Source organism: Bradysia coprophila, unplaced genomic scaffold, assembly GCF_014529535.1.
Source record: "Bradysia coprophila strain Holo2 unplaced genomic scaffold, BU_Bcop_v1 contig_94, whole genome shotgun sequence".
NCBI lineage: Eukaryota > Metazoa > Arthropoda > Insecta > Diptera > Sciaridae > Bradysia > Bradysia coprophila.
In genome coordinates, this window is record NW_023504022.1 from 9,801,707 (window position 1) to 9,822,147 (window position 20,441).

Sequence of the window (20,441 nt, forward strand, 5' to 3'; positions counted from 1 at the left end):
TATGACCCACCCAACAGGTGGGACCTAGTTCTGTTTAGTTTTACTGAAAATCTTCGTAAAGTCTTGAAACGTTATAAAACGATACCAATTTTTGATTCACAACTTCATTTTCTGTTACTGGTCTGGTTTCATGCTCATATTAGACCGTTATTGTCTATAAAATGATGAATGTCTTCAATAAAAATTAAACTCGTGTGAAGTCACACTCGTTAATTTTTTGTGGTTTATTCGCCTTTGTTAACAAGACAAAATAAAATAACAAAAAAAAATTGTTGAAATAGATCCAAAAATTCGTTTAGCAACAACAGCTAGATCGTTACACTAATATCATCTATCTTGAAACCTAACCTCAGGAATTCTGTGCTTTATCAAACTTTTTTTTAAATCGGTTCAGAATTACCCCAGTTATCGTGTTAACAAAGAGCAGAAAAGGCTTCCTTCGAGAACTACCACCAGATGGTTGAACCGACACCACCTATTTTCGAACTTGATCTGAGGATTTCAACACTTAATCAAATAAAAAAAAGTTTTTGAAAATCGGTTGAACTTTGCTCCAGTTATTGTGTTAACAAAGAGCAGAAAAAACGTCTTCTGAGAACAACTTCCGGATGGTTGAACCGATACCACCCATTTTCGAACTGGACCTGAGGGTTTCAATGCTTCATCGAATAAAAAAAAGTTTTTGAAAATCGGTTGAACTTTGCTCCAGTTATCGTGTTAACAAAGAGCAGAAAAGGCTTCCTTCGAGAACTACCACCAGATGGTTGAACCGACACCACCTATTTTCGAACTTGATCTGAGGATTTCAACACTTAATCAAATAAAAAAAAGTTTTTGAAAATCGGTTGAACTTTGCTCCAGTTATTGTGTTAACAAAGAGCAGAAAAAACGTCTTCTGAGAACAACTTCCGGATGGTTGAACCGATACCACCCATTTTCGAACTGGACCTGAGGGTTTCAATGCTTCATCGAATAAAAAAAAGTTTTTGAAAATCGGTTGAACTTTGCTCCAGTTATCGTGTTAACAAAGAGCAGAAAAGGCTTCCTTCGAGAACTACCACCAGATGGTTGAACCGACACCACCTATTTTCGAACTTGATCTGAGGATTTCAACACTTAATCAAATAAAAAAAAGTTTTTGAAAATCGGTTGAACTTTGCTCCAGTTATCGTGTTAACAAAGAGCAGAAAAGGCTTCTTCTGAGAACTACTACCAGATGGTTGAACCGATACCACCCATTTTCGAACTTGATCTGAGGATTTCAATACTTCGTCGAATTAAAAAGAGTTTTTGAAAATCGGTTGAGATTTACTCAAGTTATCGTGTTAACAAAGGTCACAAAAGTTTAATATTTAATGTTTTTTCATCACATTTCAATACATTTTTAATCATAGTGAACGTGTTATGTACGGTGTATTTGTTTTTGTAAAACCCATGACTTACAGTCAAGGGAATAATCCTACCAGAAAGGGATTATAAAGCTATAAAGCTAGAAAGCTATAAGCTAACCTGTTATATTACATCAGACTGGATCAGAAATGCAGTAACCAATTTAGAAGAGATTTTTCTTGTGCACTTAACGTTTTGTATAGAAGCATTGCCTGCACTCATCATATTTAGATGTCAGTTGCCTTCGTGAGTTTCTTAACCTGTTCTTTCAGAACCTATTCGTCAATTAAAATTTGCATGTCTAACGTGAACATTTTACGTCTTAAACGTTAACTTTGTTAACTAATATGAAAATGAATTAAATTGTTTGTAAAGACAACAAAAGCGGTAAAAATTCTCCCATAGTATCACTTTTCCTGTTGCAGACTGTTGTCATCTGTTATCGACAACTACAGCAAGAATAAACGACAAACTCTCACTAATGCGGTCTTATATAGCAAAAAACATGATCAAAACAAATGAAGTAAAAGATTTCTGAGATTTCCGTGTGTGTAGTTATGCAGATCTAGAATCTATGTACCATAACCAAAGAATTTTGAGAAAGATCTGTGGAAGCCAATAATATCAAAATAAATAAAAATCGAAACTGCATCCACCCACATGTTTAAATAAAGTCCATTTAACCGCACCATGATCTAATTACTTCGAGTAGAGTACTAACAGACTGATAGAAGAATGGACGAAAATAAAACACTCTATCGCATGATAATACCTTGTGTTTACTACATCAGCAGCATCGTCGTATAATTAAACTTCCCACCGAAAGCGGTTTTTTTTGTCAACAATATAACGAGTATTCTAACTATTATCTACTATTCAACTCAATAATTGCTTTGATAAAAGCTAAAATTAGTATGGTTCATAGTTTGATGAGCACTACAACGTTGTGACTACGATAGACAGAGGTCATACTATGAAGGCCATGATGTGACTTTAATTTTGCAATAAGATTGCCACACCACCTAAGATCCATTTGGATGGTTTCTCACGTGATCTCAAATTAAACGTCCAGATATATGTTGAGGCTCGTGTTCTGTGAAATTAAAGTTCAAAAATTGAGTACCCTTATCAGAGCTTATCATTCGGAGTGTCAATTCTTAAAATTCCTAAAAATTCTAAAAAAGTTCTTCAAATTCCTAATAATTCATGAAAACATTCCGAATAATAAGCCCTCTGTCCCTAATACAAAAACAAGCAACAAGCTAATGATCTCACCTCGTTCTATAGACGGGACACTCGTAAATATTTTTCGTTTCCTGTTTATCTTGTGTAATAGCCTTTATGTACACCACTGGCATCAACGGACACAGATCTTTCAATTTAGATGTTCCAATGCAATTGTTATCAACGTCCCATCGAGCACCTTCCATGTAGAGACCATGAATGTATGCCCCTTCTTTGGGTGCGTTGCTGAAATAAATTTCGATTTTTGATACCCAAGTACGTGAGCATCGTTGTCTGATAAATACCTAAAATCCTCGATTGTTTTACCGGTAACTTCAACGCTTAAGCACATCTTATCCAGTGGCCATTCGTTTTTCCGTGCTGTTGTTTGCATAATTGCGGTTAAGAAACTTTGTGGATTGAAAAATGCTGCCAACCAGACAGTAGTCGGAATCGTAAAGTCCATCACCCAACCATCGAGTTCTTTCTGTCTCAAAATTAGATTAGCAATCCAGGACTGAAGTCCTAGCAAACTCGGATAGGCCAATTTCGTCCAACGATCTGGTACTTTGTCGTACAGTAAGCATGAGTCGAGCACTTCCATGTCAGCAGTGATACTTAGTTCTCCTTTCAAGCCCAGCAGAAGTTCTCTTAACGACCTCCTGATCTCAACAATCAGTAAATTCATTCGTTCGCACTCTTGCAGTGCAACCACAACAAATGGCGTTCGCTCTTCCACTCTGGCCAAAATTTCGTTCATATTGAATTCGTCCGGCAATTTGTCTTGGAATTCCTCAATCATTTGTTTCACGGAGTCCTCGTGCGTCATACCACCATCGGATGAATTATTGGTCATCGGTTGAAGTTCTAAGATCGTTTTCAGCAATGCATCGGATAATGACGTCAAAAATCCAATCTCCGAATTGGGATGCATTCCGTACAGGTTCGGTGACTCCATTGGCAAGTAGTTGTTGATGTGCTGATGATATCCGGCGTAATCAAGGTTAGGCGGAGCATCAAAACCTTTGCAAAATGCCAGATCTCCATCGACCAGTTCCGGTTGCATGAATTCTTCCAGATAGGTGCGACAAAGTCGTCGATCAAAATCGTCAGTTATGTGTCCGCCGTACATAATTTCGCCGAAAAGGTATCGAAGGTCTTCCCACGGTACATTTTTGTTGCCTTCAAGGTAGTTGAACAGAACATAAACGCTGATTGTCAGATCACCCACATTGAACGGGTAAATGATGTTCCATCCTTGAGGTCCAAATTTACGCCGCTCGGCCACAACTGAATGGAAGTAACAGAGGGCGAATAGGATGGATTTGAATTCAGCTTCTTTCGAACACATTTCCATTGTTTCCTGGTTGAAGTTGTCCTGAGGAAATTTGAAAAACAAATTATTCGACGATTCGACTCAGTAGACCCGAGAAGCATAACAAACCAATGCCTTATGAAGGTTTGCCTTCATTCCAGTTGGAGTCTCGTTTGTTATCTTAATCGCCGATTCCAATATTCCTTGCGGTATGATGTGATGCTCATCAGACGGTGCAGGCTCGGCACTGATAAAAAGTCGAAAATTTTCATGAGACTTTTCCGCAAGCTGTTCCATCTTCTTTTCCAATTTAGGCAGCCACCTAGCCACCAAGTGAATATTTTGAAGAATAACCCAATGTCCTGCCCGAGATGCAACGTTTAAGGCGTTCTCAGCTACTCGTTCCTGGCCTTGACCCAGCGAAACATTATGAAAGTTGTTGTGGTCCGACGAAAAGTTTAATTTCTTTCCCAAACGTTCCACATCACTCAAAGGATCCACGCCCGGTGACAGTATAAAAAGGACTGGTGTGACTGCACTGGTTTCATTATACGAGTCAGCGAAAGAAATCATTCTCGATTGAACGAATTGCTTTCCCATGATGTCCTCGACGCACACGACTGCAGCATAGATCATACGATCCGGTCGTAATGTTCTGATTATGCAGAGCTTTTGGAATGGGGTTCGATTTTTCCATTCACCCGGCAATTTGATCCGTTCAGGCGACTCCGACTCAATAAACAATTTCCAACGTTTCGTTGCCTGTTCCAAATCCTTATCAATACCTCGATAACCATCGATCAGGGACAACATTTTCAAGCCACCCCACAGTTTATTCGATAGAAAGTCGAATGGAGATGAAACGGCTGGGATGTGCGGCGGAAATCTGAGCAGGAAATCAATTTCTTTGACCGAAATTTCTTCCTTGTGAGCCAAGATCTGTATGACCATCTGTGTCATGAACACAAGCTTGTCTTTTTCGAACAGTCCGCGACAAGTGTACATGAATATCGCATGGGTTATGTTATTGATCAAGGCCTTTACCCTGTCGCGGACGTTAATTGCTGTGGGTGTGTTGGCAATGGCTTTCTTAAAGACTGTAATGAAAGCCTTCAACGAAAACTGGTACATCTTGTTGATCTTAACTAGATCGTTCAGTATAAAGTAAAGTATTGACGAACGCTCTGCGGCGGGTCGATAGTGCTCCTGTAATTGGAAATCATTTTTCAAATAAAAAATTTTTCGGATCATCCTGCATTAACTACACCCATACCCTAGCAGCATCCAATTTGAGTGAAGTTATTCTCGACTCAGCAACTTTTAATTCAATTTCGGCGGCAGTTTTCTTTGTTTTCTCCAAATTAAGGACCAGCGTCGGATCATCGAGCACATTTTCACCAGCTGACGACAGACGGGCTAAAAGATCGTCTTCAAGCGATTTCAAAGATATTTTGAAGGAATTCTGTTGCATCGTAAGCTCGGATTTAGATTTCTCCAAATCGGGACGATCGGCCTTTACAACTTCAGCTGTTAGCATCTCTTCAAGCCTATAGACGAAGTGTTCGTAAAGAAAAACAGAAAACTGAACGAGGGAGATGTTAATCGTTACCCGTCTCTGGTCACGGTAAAGTTGATCAAAGTGGTTTGGGCCTGCATTTCTGGTTTGTAGTGAGGATTCGCCAGTTTCGTTTGTAAAATCAATTTAAAATTTGGATTGAAGTCGACTTCCTTATCGCCAATTTTGATGGCTTTTCCCTTCTTTATTAACGTACGACTGAGCAGGGTGTCCAAAACGGCGTCCACAGATTCTCCGATGTTTTCTATCAAAACTATATCACCAGCCGGAATAGCCTTTTCAATTATGTCCAAATACTTCCGTTGCGACAATTGAACGATAATGACTTTGGTTCCGAATTTCTGCTTGATCCATTTGAGGCCTTGTCTGTTGTGAAACGAAAAATTTAATTTTTGTTTGTCTCCAAAGAAAAGCAAAATTTCCCGCCTTACAATTGTGGATCAATTATCAGCGGCCATCGCATCGAATTGATCAGAATAATTGCATTTTCCGTTGACATACGATCGCTTGGTAGCCCTTCATTGTTCCAAGCAGCAATCTGTGCATCATCACAAATCAAATCTAAAGGGTCAATGCCATCGGTGTGAGGAATTTCGGGCTGACGATGGTGACATGGAAGTTTTAGAAGTTATGAGATAGATTCCAGAACAACACCATTTTACACTGCCATTTTACCTTTAAGTCTCGAAACGTTGGCTTCCACAATTTTTCGATTAAATAACTACGATACGGACGAGTGAAACTACCGACGTACGAGACAAAACAGGCGATGAGTAGTACGTCCCCAGGTAGCTTAGTAACTTGGTTCCTCAATCTGCGGGTTGCATTATCGTGACAAAAAAGTTTTAGTACAAATTCCCACTAAAGGACTCACTTCTCCACCGACTGATGCCAACGAACTGCTTCCGATCCCAAACCATTGACGAGTCTGTGTGCCAGATCAATTGTAAAGGTGGTCTTATCCGCTTCCTCTTGATATCGTGTTTTCTCCGACATGGCAGAATCGAATTCCGCCTTTATTGCCGACAGTTTTTCCTCAATGGCCTACCGATGAAACAAAAATTGGTTTCTGTATAAAGGTCATCCGGAGGATTGACGGTCTCACCATAATTTTCTTATTGAAAAAATCCATTTTCTCCTGAGCAGATCTCAGTTCCATCTGTGCATCTCTCAGAGCTCTTTGTTTCGGTCCCACAATCAAGTAGACGTTGTAGAATCTGTAGATGTTGATCACCCAAGCACAAAGTCCACTTGCAGCTGTTGACTTCGCCAGAATTTTTTGAGGATCGAATTCAGGGTCCTTAAAAGAGATTTTCTTTGGAATGAATCGATTTTTCAAGGAAATTCACATTTCTCCTACATCAAGGTATGGCTTCAGTGCCGTAATAACTTTCGTTGGAATATGTTCCTTGTCAAATTTAATCAACTGATGAAGAAACTTGTCTACTGCTCCCATCATTTGCTAAAAAAATTTCCTCAGTAAATAATTTGAAACTACTTAACCCGCTCGACATTACCTTGCAAGCTTTCCACGATCGATCTCTGGGCAATTTACCTTTCGAAGAAAATAACACCAGCACGGCGGCACAGACATTTATTACAGCTTGTGGTGGTGTTCCGAACGACTTGAGTTCGGTGATGTTATTTTTGTTTAATGTGTTAAGGGCCTCTTGAGCTGCAACCAGCATCGGTTCAGCTTTATGCAAATCTTCTTCGCATAATTTCGCCTTCAACGAGACATCCTCTTCGATGATTCGGATTTTTCTTTCTTCGGAAGCGGCTGAAGTGGGAATCAAGAGATGGTGATTCTGTGGGTCTACCTTCGTCACGAACGTTTACAACACTTACCGATCCTCTTCTCCTTTTGAACGATTTCGTTTTCTGAACTAACCACAACGATTAACTTATCGGCGGCTTCATTCTTCACACCTAATTGGATCTCCTGTTCAGCCAGAACGTGCTTCAGACTATCAACTTGATTAGCACAAATGGCTAGCCTGACCAAACCGTTTTCCAATCTTTTTATCTTCTGATGCGTTTCCGACGTTTTGTTGGTCAACAATTTCGAGTACAAGGAAATCAATTCCAGGAACGATTTGGGAGTGGTGTAGTTGTACCGTCGCTCATTGATCAAATACGTTTGCGATGTTTCATTAACCGTGGAGAAAACGTATGCCATGAAAGTCGAAACCGACTCAACGATTTCGTTCTGGAAATTAAATTTCAAAAATTGTTAGCCACAGAACATCGAAGCATGTCTAAAGCGCATACCGGTAACACTTCCAATTCGGCTAGAAACTGTTTCGATACTGACTCAAGCGCCGATCGTGGCCATTCATGGAACCAATCTATTTGAGTGCAATTCACTAAGGCTGGGAACTTTCTAGCTCGTCGGCGAAGCTTTTCTCCAACCGGTGAAAAACACAGCACGATCTAAATGGAACATCCGAGACTTATACTCATCAACAACCACCCTACGCTTCTCTTTATTCCTTTTACCTTCAACATTTTCCTGACTTTATCCACAAAGTGTTTCCAGCAATTCTCTTTCGTGTCCAACACACCACACTGTTTGACTTCATTCCGAACAGCATTAACAATGGTATCAATCTCTTCTTCTGTGAACAGGTCTGGTATTTCGCCGGAAGCCAATAGATCGTTGATAAGAACCAAAAATGTTTCGTCGGTAACCTGAGCATCGGTTATCAGGAACATTGAGTTGATGTTCTTCACACCGACTTTCATGAACAGCGTACTGATGTCCGATTTTAGATCGCCGATCCCATATCCCCGGCGAATCTGTATCTGATACACACTCAACGACGAAATGTAAGCGGCCAATCGGGCCAATGACTGTTTTCCGGAACCACCAACACCAATCAGTAAAGCATTTCCCCTGGGACCTTCTAAGATTCGATTGATGCGACACACATGCGCCATTGCATCCTCAAACATCACCAAATTCATGTAGCCCACTATCTCGTTATAGCCTTGTTGCGCTTCCTTCAATATGTCCGACATTATGTCCCATTTTCTCACAGCCATGTATTTGGGATCACCCAGTCCATCGGCGAAGTGGCAGTAAATCAATGGCTCTTTGAATATCTTATGATCGTCCATGTCTTCCATGATCTTCTTGAACGTTTCGCGGAAAATTTTTCGGAAGTTTTCAGCGTCTGAGTCACTTACCATCTTGTCACCGTACACCCGATACGCCTCGTGTACATACAGTCTGCACAATTCTTCCGGTTCGGGGCAAGTTTCTTTGTTCGAGTACAAAATTCCCTGGTAAATGTTGTTCAAGTCGCGCAAGTTGAAAATGTAGTGGAACTTAATGGCAGTCGGAAGGAATGCTAGGGATATTCTCGAATGTAATGCCAAACCCATCGCGACCAGGGGTGATGCAATTTTCAAATGTTGTGGAGAAAACCGATGGCTTTCGAAGGATAAATGTTGGCTGAGTAGAGTATGGTAGATCGTGTACATCGAATCTTCGCACGGTGTTCCAACAGCGAATGAGCAAAAGTGTCGCTGCAGTCGAGGATCTATGGTAAACGAGCCAGCAGTCGGATTCATGCATGCAATGAACTGACAATTCTGGATGTCTTTTAACGTTAACTTGGACCGATCATACCAATGGCGATAGTCCATGAACTGACGACAAATTTGATGAGCTGCAACCGTTCCGAATCGATCCACTTCCGGCATATTCAAATCGTCAACGTGAAAGAGCATGAAGTTGTTCCTCGCTGGAGCGTAACATCGACCAGCTTTTTTCTCCAGAGGTTTTTCTAGGATCTGTTGAGCATTGTAGGTTAGATAGGTGAAGGACAAATTAGATGCGGTCACGAACCTTCTGTAGCATTTCAGACGATGTGTAGAAATTGAGCGGAATGTTTGTTACGACATACAGTTCAGATAGAGACGCAAATTTATCGGCTAAAATCACGCTTTTACCGCATCCCGCGCCACCGACGAACATTATCGGCAGTTTCTTATCGATGAGGATATCTAAGAACCACCTTAATCTCACTGTTTCAGGCGTATGAACCAATGTCGATTGTAACGGTATGTCCACATCCAAAACGAATTCGGTTACCAAATCTGACCACGGCCGAAACGTACCGGATTTCGGATCAATGAAATAATTGAAAATGCTGCCATCGTAGGGAAATCGGACATTTTTGAATTCCTGATGCCAGAACCGATTAAACTCGTTACGCCAATCAATCAGCTGGTCATGATACAATGTCGATCCGAAACCCCAGATTATCGCAAAAACGAAAAACATTTCGTGCAACTCTTTCGAAAAGTCGGAGGGCAAATTTTTCGGAACCAGAAGACACTCCAGTAAGTGGCACGTCATCTGTATCATTGCTATGTCGGAGGTGGGCGTTATTCGTTTGAAACTTCTAGTCCCTTCCAAGACTATCGGTAGATATTTGTCGAATAGAAACGTTAACGTCGACCGTTCCAATAGATTCTCTCGTGTTTCCACCCACGACGACACGAATCTGATTGGCAAATTATTGACAGAGATAGGAAGGATAGGAAAATTTCTGTTATACTCACGGGTACCATCCCAAATCATCAACATTGATATACAAAATACCAGCTCGACTGACTGTAGCTGGAGTAGCTGCTTTCAAATCGGCTATTTCGAACAGGAGCCGCATCTCATTAGTTAGAGCGATACGTTCGTTACTAGCTAACGTTAACACTTTATTGTCGTCCATAACAGTATTCAACGACTCTATCCACATCGGATCTATATCGCCTGGATAAAAGCAAGAATTGTTCTGAAGAAGGACCTCTTAAGACTTCAATTCAACATGGACTCACCGTCCAAAACGATCCATTTCGGACCTTTGCTTCGAAGATTCACCTGGTCTCGCATTATAACCGAAAATAGGCCGTCTTTCCACTCCCGCGTCGTTTGGTTTATAACACCAAATAGTTCATCATTCGTCACACCTAGCCAAAATTGAGGGAAATGGATTTGCCGTCAGTGATATGGTGCGTACAGAAATCTAACCTTTGGGATTCAAATCATTGAAATGCGGTTTCAGCTTTTGATTATGATACGTCCTGTTGAGTGTTTTCCAGATGGCCGATTTACCAGTGCCAGCATTTCCGACAATAAACACTGAATGTCTGACCGCCAATATTTCATCGAGTTGAACGACCTAAAGCTCATAGTAAGTAAAAACGAACAACAGACTTTCATTCAAGAGAAAATTGCCTTCAGTAGAAATCCGTCCTCCGGCTGAAATCTCAACTCGGACGCAGATTTTTTGATGAGTTTCTCAAATTCAAAACATCTCTTTCTTGGTACATCTAAAGCTGGAAATAGATCACCGATGAGCCCGAGAAATATTGGCAGATCATCTGAAGTTATTTTTGGTATGTTAAAGTCCCTCAACGCTCGCATTAGAACCTGATCTTCAGGTCGTTGTCGATCGCCTCGCTAAATAGAACACTCTTCTTCAATATGTTCGGAAATGGCAACTGAAAGCACGGGTACACTTACTCGTAATGATCCAGCTACGACCAAAACAGATTTAATTGCTCTCAAGCCCCAATCGTAATGATCTTGTTGACTGAAATGAAAATTCACTTAAAGCTATCTCATCGACTATGCTAAACCAGCAACGTACGACAAAAGTTCTTTGCACAGAGAGTACAGCGTGATGAATTTTTTCGCTAACAGACGAGCCTCTTGAAATCCTTCAGCTACCAACCTAAAATGAATTTATTGAATATTTGTCGTTCTAACAGTTCTATTCGGTGAGAAATTACATTATTTCGCAGATTAATGCAAAATCTGGAACGACCATCGCACAAGGTCTGAATAGAGCTTTTAAGTTTTCCTATTTGATGGTTTTAGTATTAGTGTCGACTTCAAGTGCAGTTAAGTGCGGCGAAGTATGATGGCCAAAGTTTGTTCGAAGAAATTTGATGCGTACGGCGGGTCTTCAAATTCCTTTATTCGCAAAGAATGCATTTAAGGTGCAAAGTGCAAAGGATGCATTTTCATCAATAAAATAAAGCCTCACGGCAATGTCACCCTTTGCATCAGTTTAAATCAGTCAGCACTGAACCAAGCAATATAAAATCGGTTCTACTGTTTGGTTGCAGATACTATGGTTTAATAGTTATTTGTCCAAAGATGGGAAAAGTTAAAGAATTACATTTCGATGGTATGTCGAGTCACCCAAGTAAATTGCAATTTTCAACTACACAACGTTTTTCACAACAAAGTCTTCCGAAGTATCATCAGAGGGGAGAAAATGGCTATTATAGTGAGTTGTTTACCGAGTGAATAAAATAGAAAATTCGAACAAGAGTTAGAAGTTTTGCAGCCAGAGCAGAACGAGGGCTCCGAAATGCTCGAGTTGGAATTTTCTATGCGAGGTGTGATTAACTGTTTTTCTAGACGAAACATTTTCTTTTATAGACTTTTTTCCCCGAACTGTCATAAGACGAGGCTTCCTTGATAGAAATTGAAACTAGTCAAAAATTACATATTGACTCACTAGGTCAACTTGACAATTAATTAAGTTGCAATTTGCAAGGACTGCGCCGTACATATGTCTTTATTTAATTTTTAAGAAGAAATGCAACTTCACTCATGGTGGGCTATACCTATAACTCAACTGAATAAAGACCGATCTATGTATCTATTCAAACTATTAACCGAGAGTAAAGACTGCCATACAATCATCATGTTTCTTCATTAAACTTGGCCACCCTATCGACAAAAAATTATCCAAATTTCCAATCGACTTTCAACTAAAATGTTCTTCAACCGTTTAGACACTTACGGCTAAATTGAAGAGAAGAAATTTACAGAAATTATTCAGATAAGTCGATCACAAATCGATCAAAAACTTACGCAATTCAGTTCGACCGAGATATCCCTGTAAAGTGAAACGAACATTAAGTGCCTTATACCGAAAATACACAACTGATTTACCGGGTTCATGGTAATGAATAGGCCAATCGTTTTGGTTAACGTGATGCATTCTCCCATAAACATGAATTTGGTCTTTTTGGTCTGAAATTCAATTTTCGATTTAATTTGCAAGAATTTCACACGATAGTATGCAAGCTGTAAAATATGTGTGTGCAGCTTCGGTAAGCAAAATTGTAATTTTGGTTAATAGTTCTCGGTCTTAGCAATGTTCAATGACAAACATGGAAAAGTTTCTTCGAAACGCTAAGACCGTATCACTATTTACAATACTCGACTACACTAAGGCTATACAATTCTCTCTAAGAATAAAGTTCCCAATTGAAAGTGTTATTCGTCCCATCCAATAAGACCAACTGTACCGCACTTTAGGAACAATTCTTCCGATCACCAAATTCTAGTATTTCGAAACATTGTCAGAGCTTCAGATCATTCTCAAGCATGACACTCTCTCCGCGACAAAGAATTCCCATGAACGGAACAATTGAAACCAACTTGTGCTACAGTTTAACCGTCTTGCTGAAATAGGATCGGAGCAGCGATGCGCTTGTAAGCAAATGATGTTCCGAATTACCTCATCCTTTAAGTTAATATACCTCTTCCCACCCTTTACACATCATCCGGTTTCCGAAAGATTTGATTTGAATTGAAAAATTTGTGGAAGAAAATGCGGGAGATTCGACTAACCTTAATTGCGTCTTGAATGCATTTCACTTGTACCGCCACAACGGACAGTACTTCGATCGAAATGCGATTGAATTCATCGAAACAGCCCCATGCGCCTGTCTGCGCTAGACCTTTGTAAATGTTACCGCAAGATCGATAGTCCATCTGTTCGGAGCAATTGAACACGTAGACCATGACGCCCAATCCTTTGCCGAGATCTTTAGTTGTTTCAGTTTTCCCCGTACCAGCTACAGTCAACATAATTCGTGTTAGGTTAACAAATTAAAGTTGACCGAACTGAAATGTACCTGGTCCTGCTGGAGCTCCACCCATTATCAAATGTAGCGACTGGAATGAGTCCCATTTCAAATTGATGACTAATGAAACAATGAATTGTGTACCTGAGTCAATGTTACGTAGCAACGGTCGGTCAACGGTGTTATCACAAGCCTCGGTGTATTTCCCAAGTACTCGTAATCGTATTTGAACTGCGCATCGCAAATGTTCGCAAAACAATCATTTTGTTCAAAGTCCCATCGATGACGAAGTTGACTCTGCCATTGGAAAGCAGTTGCATTTTCAACCCGTTGCGCAATCATTTTTGCCACACACTCCCTCGAATGTACATCGATGGTGCAGATGGTCATGATTTTCTGACGATCACCGACAGTCAATTCACCGAGTAATAAACTTATCAACGCGTTCAGTTGATTGATTTGCTTTTTCTGGTAGTCCTTCAATGCATTTTCGTAGCCTTGTTGTTGCTTCTTAAGGGCCTCATTCACTTCGATTGACCACCAAATTTGTGTTATGCACAGTCCCACCTGAAAGAATGAAATATGTGTTCGATGCTTAACAACCAACAGTCATATATAGAGAGATAACCTGTGCTGGCCAATCAAATATCCACGACTCTCGAACTTTGTCTTCGTACTCGACGACTGCCGTTGCAAATAGTTTGTGCAATGTGGAACGCATTGTTTCTGTAACTTCATTTAGCCAAATTTCCACGTTCCCAGTGCAGTGACACTCCGTACAGAACTCTACGTATTCTTCGTTTTCCTTCGAATACATTCCAACCGCAATTTTACTCCCTTCGGGGTAGTGCAGTCTCATTATGGAATCGTACAATTTGGTCAAATGACGACCAACAATTTTCGGTTCAGTTCCATGGGACAGAATATCCAGCAGGTCAGCTGGAGATATGAAATAGAATCGCGGATAGGCTAACCGCTTCGTTTCCAAGTAATCGTTCAACGCCTTCTCGCAAAGAATTAAACCCGAAAGTGCAGCTTCGATTCGTTCATAGAGACCGCATTGATTCGTGACAATCATAACATTCTTGGACTGAGTCAATTCGCTCAAGATGATGCGGAAATTTTTGTCAATTTCATCGAATCGTTCCGAGTCATCAGGCAATTGTCTTCGTATATCTTCAGACTGTGTGAAAATACTCTCCAAGTACGTCCATTTCCTCTGCACCTCTGACCAGATATTCACGATCTGATCTGCGTTACTTAGTTTCGTACGCCAGGCGGCAAATTCTGCCTCAAAGTAGCCAATGTACTTCGATGTTGACATATTCTGTATCTGAACTTGATTTTCCTCCAACGTTTCGATAAGCTCCTCGGACACCTTCAACAGTTGAAGATCGCTTCGTTGGTGTGTCTCATATTCGAATTCCATGTTGTTCCACACATTGCCGATATCGTGCAATGTTTTCTCCATAGCCATTTCCTTAACCGCCTTATCCACAGTGATTTTAACGTCTTCTTCGAACAGGTGCAAATTCAAACTTAACAATTCTCGTAGAGTCGTTGATTTCTTAGTTCGAATGTTTACCTATTTGGCAGGGAATTTGGTTGAAAGGTACAGTGTAGTGTGGTAAGCAATATTAATAAAGATCGAGTAGATCGAGTGCAAAGGACAGTTGAAGTGGAATTGTATTGCTAAATCAAATGACCGCCGAAAATTTTGAATTCAGCAAAGTTTTCTGATTCGAACCAATAGAAAATGGTGCGCGAAAATTCAAATTTTTGGCTCAAATAACCTAACTAACAAACTATTAAACCAGCCGTGAAACAACTTACCAAATACTCCATTCCAAATTTTGAGATGAGCTTCGGAATCACATTCACATTGTTTATCAACAAACGAAATCAAACTACTTAAACTTACGCCAGTCGATTGCATAAGCTCGTTCCAATGCCGGTCTCGAATCGCCGTATTCTGGAGTTCGGTAATCGCACGCAGTGAAGTTTGCAAATTCTTCAGCAGTTGTTCGACATGCAGAAACGGTTGCCAATGTCGCACTGTTTTGCCCAACGATCGAATATCTTTGGTAAATTTCTTGCAAACTTGTTCCATTTCTTCAACGTCTAAACGTTTCCAAGCGGTCTTCTTCCAGTCGTCTACGCACGACTCGATGACATAGACGAAGTCCCAGATTTGCTGAAATTTCGATCGACTAATTGGGTAATATGATCGATTCAGTGTGAGTAGTTTCAGTTTACCTTGACTAGTCGTACTTCTCGACGACATGTTTCAACAACATGATTGGTTGCTGTCGGTGAACACAAATTAAACAGCGTCGCTGAGTCATTCAACTTTTTCAATTCCACTTCCAAAAACACTAATTTGTGGTGCATCGTGGAACAAAGCTCGTAGGGATTGTCATATGTATCTTGGAAGAACTGAAATTTCAATTTCAATTTTTCTTCCGCATAGTAAACTTAGACTCCAGCGTTACACACTTACACCAGCCTTTTTAAAGTCATCTCGAAATTTAGTGATTTTATGTTCGAAAGCTGAAATCCTTTTGCTGATCGTGTTGACCTGATTAGCTTTGATCGGAGCAATTTTTTCTTGGATCAAAATTGAACGCTTTTTTAAGTGATACCATTTGTCCGGGAGCTCAGAAAACTGTTAAATTGAGTAAAATAAATGTGAGAGCTAAGTTTGGGGTCTAGAGCTTCAAAGAGCTCCAAATTTTCATTTACGAGTACAAGAAGTATGTATTTAGATGAGCTAACGCACCAAGCATAGTAATATGAAAATGTAGTAGTTAGTCACGACCTGTACGATAAGATTTCCAATTTTCACAGTGATTCAAGGTCATGTAAGTAGAGTAAAGATTACTCTATTTGTCAGGCAATGTTCTCCAACTATGCTAGGCGCTTCAGCCAGAGTAATTACGCGTGAAATTCACTGGAAAAGCTTTACACCGTTTAAGAGACGATTTTTCATTTAATTTTGCTAGTATCGTTTATTGAAACGACTCTTGACGTAGTCATTTAATCTTCTACTTAATTTGTTCAAAATATCAAAAAAAAATTCTAAAAGAGAAATAGGTGACGCTAGTTCGTTCAAAATAACTTCCAATTTCCAAAACATTTGATATCAGTTTTGGTGGCTCATTCTACGGCTGAACGAAAATCAAAATTACAGACAAAAATTTTACAAAGAAAATTCCGTCACTTCCGGTGGCAAGCGGTCAATGCAATGGTTAAAAATTAAAAAATTCGAATATATAAGATTCCCCGGAATTGGTCTATTTTTTAGGGTGAAAGAACTGCGTCAAAGCGTCCGCTACCGATACGACATAGATCTTCCGTAAAGCTACACATTTCGTTCTTCCCGCCTCATCATGGCCCTATGTTAGTGAAGTCTTTGATATGCGTCACAAATGGCAGCAAATGGCGCCCGAAAAATTTTAGGAAGAAAATTATAACAAAAATAATTTGCGTCACAAGTGGTAGATGTTGAGGAAGGAAAATCTTTGTTGATAGAACTTTCGCATACTTTCCTCATCAGCTGGTATTTGTGACGCATATCTTTTTTCGTGTCAAATCTGTAAGCGTCACCTACACCGATATCAGTTCTTTTGTAAGTGGATAAAAGGACTTGCGTCACTAGGCCTGTTCATTTTTGAGAAATAGTCTCAAATTCATCTGGCATGGTGTCTGACCAACGCATTCGTACATTTGAACAAATGCTTCGCTCCCCAGATCTAAACTATTTTTTAAAATTCAAAAAAAAATACGGGTCCAATATTTTAGCCTTCCGGACCAGATAGACACCATGCCAGATGAATTTGAGACTATTTCTCAAAAATGAACAGGCCTATTGCGTCACACTTCCACTCTAAGTGGTTTTGGGCGATATACATACTACACTAACATATTACCATTTTTAACTTACCCTTATACCGACTGAATCATCCAATTCCACGTTATACTGTTGCAGCAAGTTGATAACCTCCCTAAGACTGTCGAATATGTAGTCCAAGTTCCGATCTCTGATTTGATTTAAAGTCGACATTATTGTGAGCAGTGATGAATTCTGTTCCATCGTCACGTTCATTTGCAATGTTTCCATTCCGTTTTCGATAAAATTGTGCAAAAACTAATGAGAAATATTAGCAAAGTTGCAAATTAGTTTGAAAATATCGTCGTCCAAATCGTCCTCACATTTAAATTGTGATTTAGGAATAGAATGAGTTGCTGTTTGAAAGTGTTTCCCCATTTGCAACATTCATTCAGAAGGGCCTGTTTGAAATTTGTTACATCTAGGCGTAGCCATTTGTTGAACATTTGATGAGACTCCATCTGATCGATTTCGTTGTACATGTTGTCCCATTTGTCGATCTTCAAACAAGAACAAAATAAAATTTAGCCATTTAAAAATGGCAAGCTTATTGTATTATACTCGCAATAGATCTGTTTCTTCATTTGTTTCAAGTAAATGATCAAAATCTTTTACTTCATTTGTTTTAACATTAATTTTTTCTATATAAGAGCATATTAACCGTAGGTCATCGCTTATTTTTGTCGTTGCTCTCCATAACATATGTTAGCCGTAACTAAACATTGATAAGCTGATACTGATGTTCCTACCTGTTCGCTAAATATATTGAACGACTCGTCCTTGAACTTCTGCAGTTCAATATCATTGAAGAGATCGCTCTCACCGACAGCAAAATAATTTCCGCCAATTTTCATCTCCTTTTCGAGACACTCCTTTTTGTCATCTAACCAAATGTATTCGTACTCTTTGAAAATGTGGACACATTCCTCGACCTCGGCAATAGTTTGTTCGACCATTGTAAGGATTTCCATTCTCATTTCCTCAATCTCAGTGTTCTTCAGCAAATCGTCTGTTGGTCACACGAAAAAAATTCATTAGAAAGGTGATTTCTAACCGATAACAGGTTGGATTACCCTTGAATGTTACTCGCAATTCGGTCGGTTGGTGTGGTTGAAAGATTCGCGGAATCGAATCGGCGATGTGGAAAATATTTTCTAAAACATTTTTCATTAATGTTAGCAAACCATCGTCTGCATCCGATTTCAGTGATGGCGAAAAACAAATCCTCCTTTCATGCAACTCGATTCGAATGCTTAGCAAGGGTCGTACTTCTTGAGCGTTTGTAATCATTTCCGATTTTATGTAAGAAATGCTAGAAAAACGCTTTTCAGTGACACTGCTTGCGTAAACAGTAGGGAACATGGTAGGGAACTGATCTTGAATCGTTTTACCTCACATAAATCGAGTCAATGATTGTCTTCGAAATTAGCTGGTCAATGTAACGCTCGTACGGTTCAAACAACTGAAGTTGCGAATCTAATGCTTTTCGCTGGTTTGTAATGTTCAGCATACTTTGGGTTGTCTTTATGGGCTTTTTTATCTATAGCAAAGAAAATCGTCAACTTTGTAACTGTTCCCTACTCTGAACTGTAATCTCTTACTTTGTGTCCCGATTCCTCTGACCTTTTACCAATCGATCGCATCGATTCTATTCTCTTTTGAACCAAATTGTGACTGCATGTCGTTGACTTACAATAATGATCTCCATCATCATCATCAGCTATATTGAAAAACAAATTGAAATTCTCCAGCATACTTCGCTGGATTAAGTCCTTCGTAGCGTCAATTTTGTCGTTTTGAATTTGCATCTGATTTTCGGCATCGAAAATGTCCAAACATGAGTCCCGGGTGTTGTTTTTACGTTTGTACAGTGGAGCACTGCTCCATTCGGATATACTTTTAAGGAATGTCTTTACATTCGCTTGAACCGTTGTGAGATTTTTGTGTATTTTGTAGACATTGTCGTAAACATATTTTAGGTAGCCTGGTCCTGAATGTGTGAATGAAAATGGTGCTCAGTCCTAATTCTTTTTTTCCCTAAGAAACGATGATAAGCCGCTTCTGCAAAGTTAGGATAATACTCACTGTAATTGAGCCAAGTTGATATATTAATTGCATCTTCCAGATCGGTATCAATTTTATCAATTTGCGATGAAATAATAAGGTACTCGCACTCTTGAGTACCGGTTCTCAAGAAGTTATACCACTCAACGATTCTAGACAACATTAATCTGGATTGCTGAAATTACATCAATCGATTGAAGAGATACTTCATAAATTACGTAACGCTTTTTCAGTGTTGCCATCAAAATTAAACCCTAAACTCGAGAAATACGCACTCTGTGAAGTTGAAACTTTATTGTATTCCCCGTTTTTATTGGTGGTAGTAGGACGTAGTTTTAACATAATTTCACAGGCGACGTATTTCTCAAGTTATTTAAGATTTACTTTTGATGACAGCACTGAAAAAGGTCTACGTATTTTATGAATATCCCCCGTCTAGAAGTGTTATTGATGCAATTTAACTGAAAACCTATTTACCCATAACGGCTCGTCTAGTTGAAATAGCTCTTCACCAACATCTGGAATGTCAAAGTCGCTGTTCCAACAATCCGATTTCATAATTTTAATTTCTCTCAAAGCAGCCACGAGCTAATGACAATCAGAAATTATTATTTTTTGTTTAGGCCCGTCGTCATTGGGAAATGACAGGACAGTTTCCCGAAAATGTATGGAAAATTTTATCACAAAAATTCACCGAAAAGATTCAAAGAAACTCACCCATGATGCTTTCCATTGTATTCGTGCACCGTCTCTTTATGTCCCCAAGGCATATTTAAACAATAAAACACTTTTTACTCGATGCAAAAACAAAATTTTGTTTTGTCGCGATAAAACACAGAAAATATTTCGACACAACTGTGACACTATTAAGCTAACAAGACTTCGCTGAGTCTAATTATGCCACCTCTTCGAACAAAAATATCGGTTGAGGTCGAATAATTCTCCGCTGAGCTTTGACAAACCTCTAATGAGTTCTAATAATTCTCCGCAAGGCTTCAGTAAGAGTCCGTCAGACCTTAGCACGTTGTAGTAAGGCAATGAAGCTAAGCGAACACTCAATAAGCATCAGCGGATACCTAATAATTGGG

At 39.6% G+C, this 20,441-nt stretch overlaps 1 protein-coding gene and 2 long non-coding RNA genes across 3 annotated transcripts; 2 read left to right on the plus strand and 1 right to left on the minus strand.

Moving 5' to 3' along the window:
* Positions 1–31: 31 nt before the first annotated feature.
* On the plus strand, positions 32–7,104 carry LOC119085370. Its single transcript, XR_005089288.1, has 3 exons — positions 32–199; positions 1,628–1,635; positions 7,095–7,104. It is a non-coding gene; the product is annotated as an uncharacterized LOC119085370 (long non-coding RNA).
* On the minus strand, positions 2,661–15,525 carry LOC119085369 (dynein beta chain, ciliary-like). The gene is made up of 30 exons (XM_037195752.1): positions 15,322–15,525; positions 14,029–14,985; positions 13,545–13,967; positions 13,452–13,491; positions 13,165–13,391; positions 12,481–12,561; positions 12,400–12,424; positions 12,329–12,330; positions 11,304–11,374; positions 11,162–11,245; positions 11,035–11,104; positions 10,747–10,971; positions 10,540–10,690; positions 10,347–10,478; positions 10,077–10,281; positions 9,358–10,018; positions 8,004–9,302; positions 7,776–7,937; positions 7,353–7,713; positions 7,022–7,284; positions 6,865–6,966; positions 6,610–6,804; positions 6,379–6,548; positions 6,180–6,318; positions 5,936–6,102; positions 5,538–5,870; positions 5,202–5,475; positions 4,058–5,134; positions 2,919–3,991; positions 2,661–2,859 (listed from the first exon to the last, which is right to left on the minus strand). Exons 1-30 carry the CDS (start codon positions 15,508–15,510, stop codon positions 2,661–2,663), a joined length of 9,357 nt encoding a protein of 3,118 aa, XP_037051647.1. The 5' UTR covers positions 15,511–15,525.
* On the plus strand, positions 7,726–17,045 carry LOC119085371. Its single transcript, XR_005089289.1, has 3 exons — positions 7,726–7,736; positions 8,765–8,771; positions 16,914–17,045. It is a non-coding gene; the product is annotated as an uncharacterized LOC119085371 (long non-coding RNA).
* Positions 17,046–20,441: the final 3,396 nt, after the last annotated feature.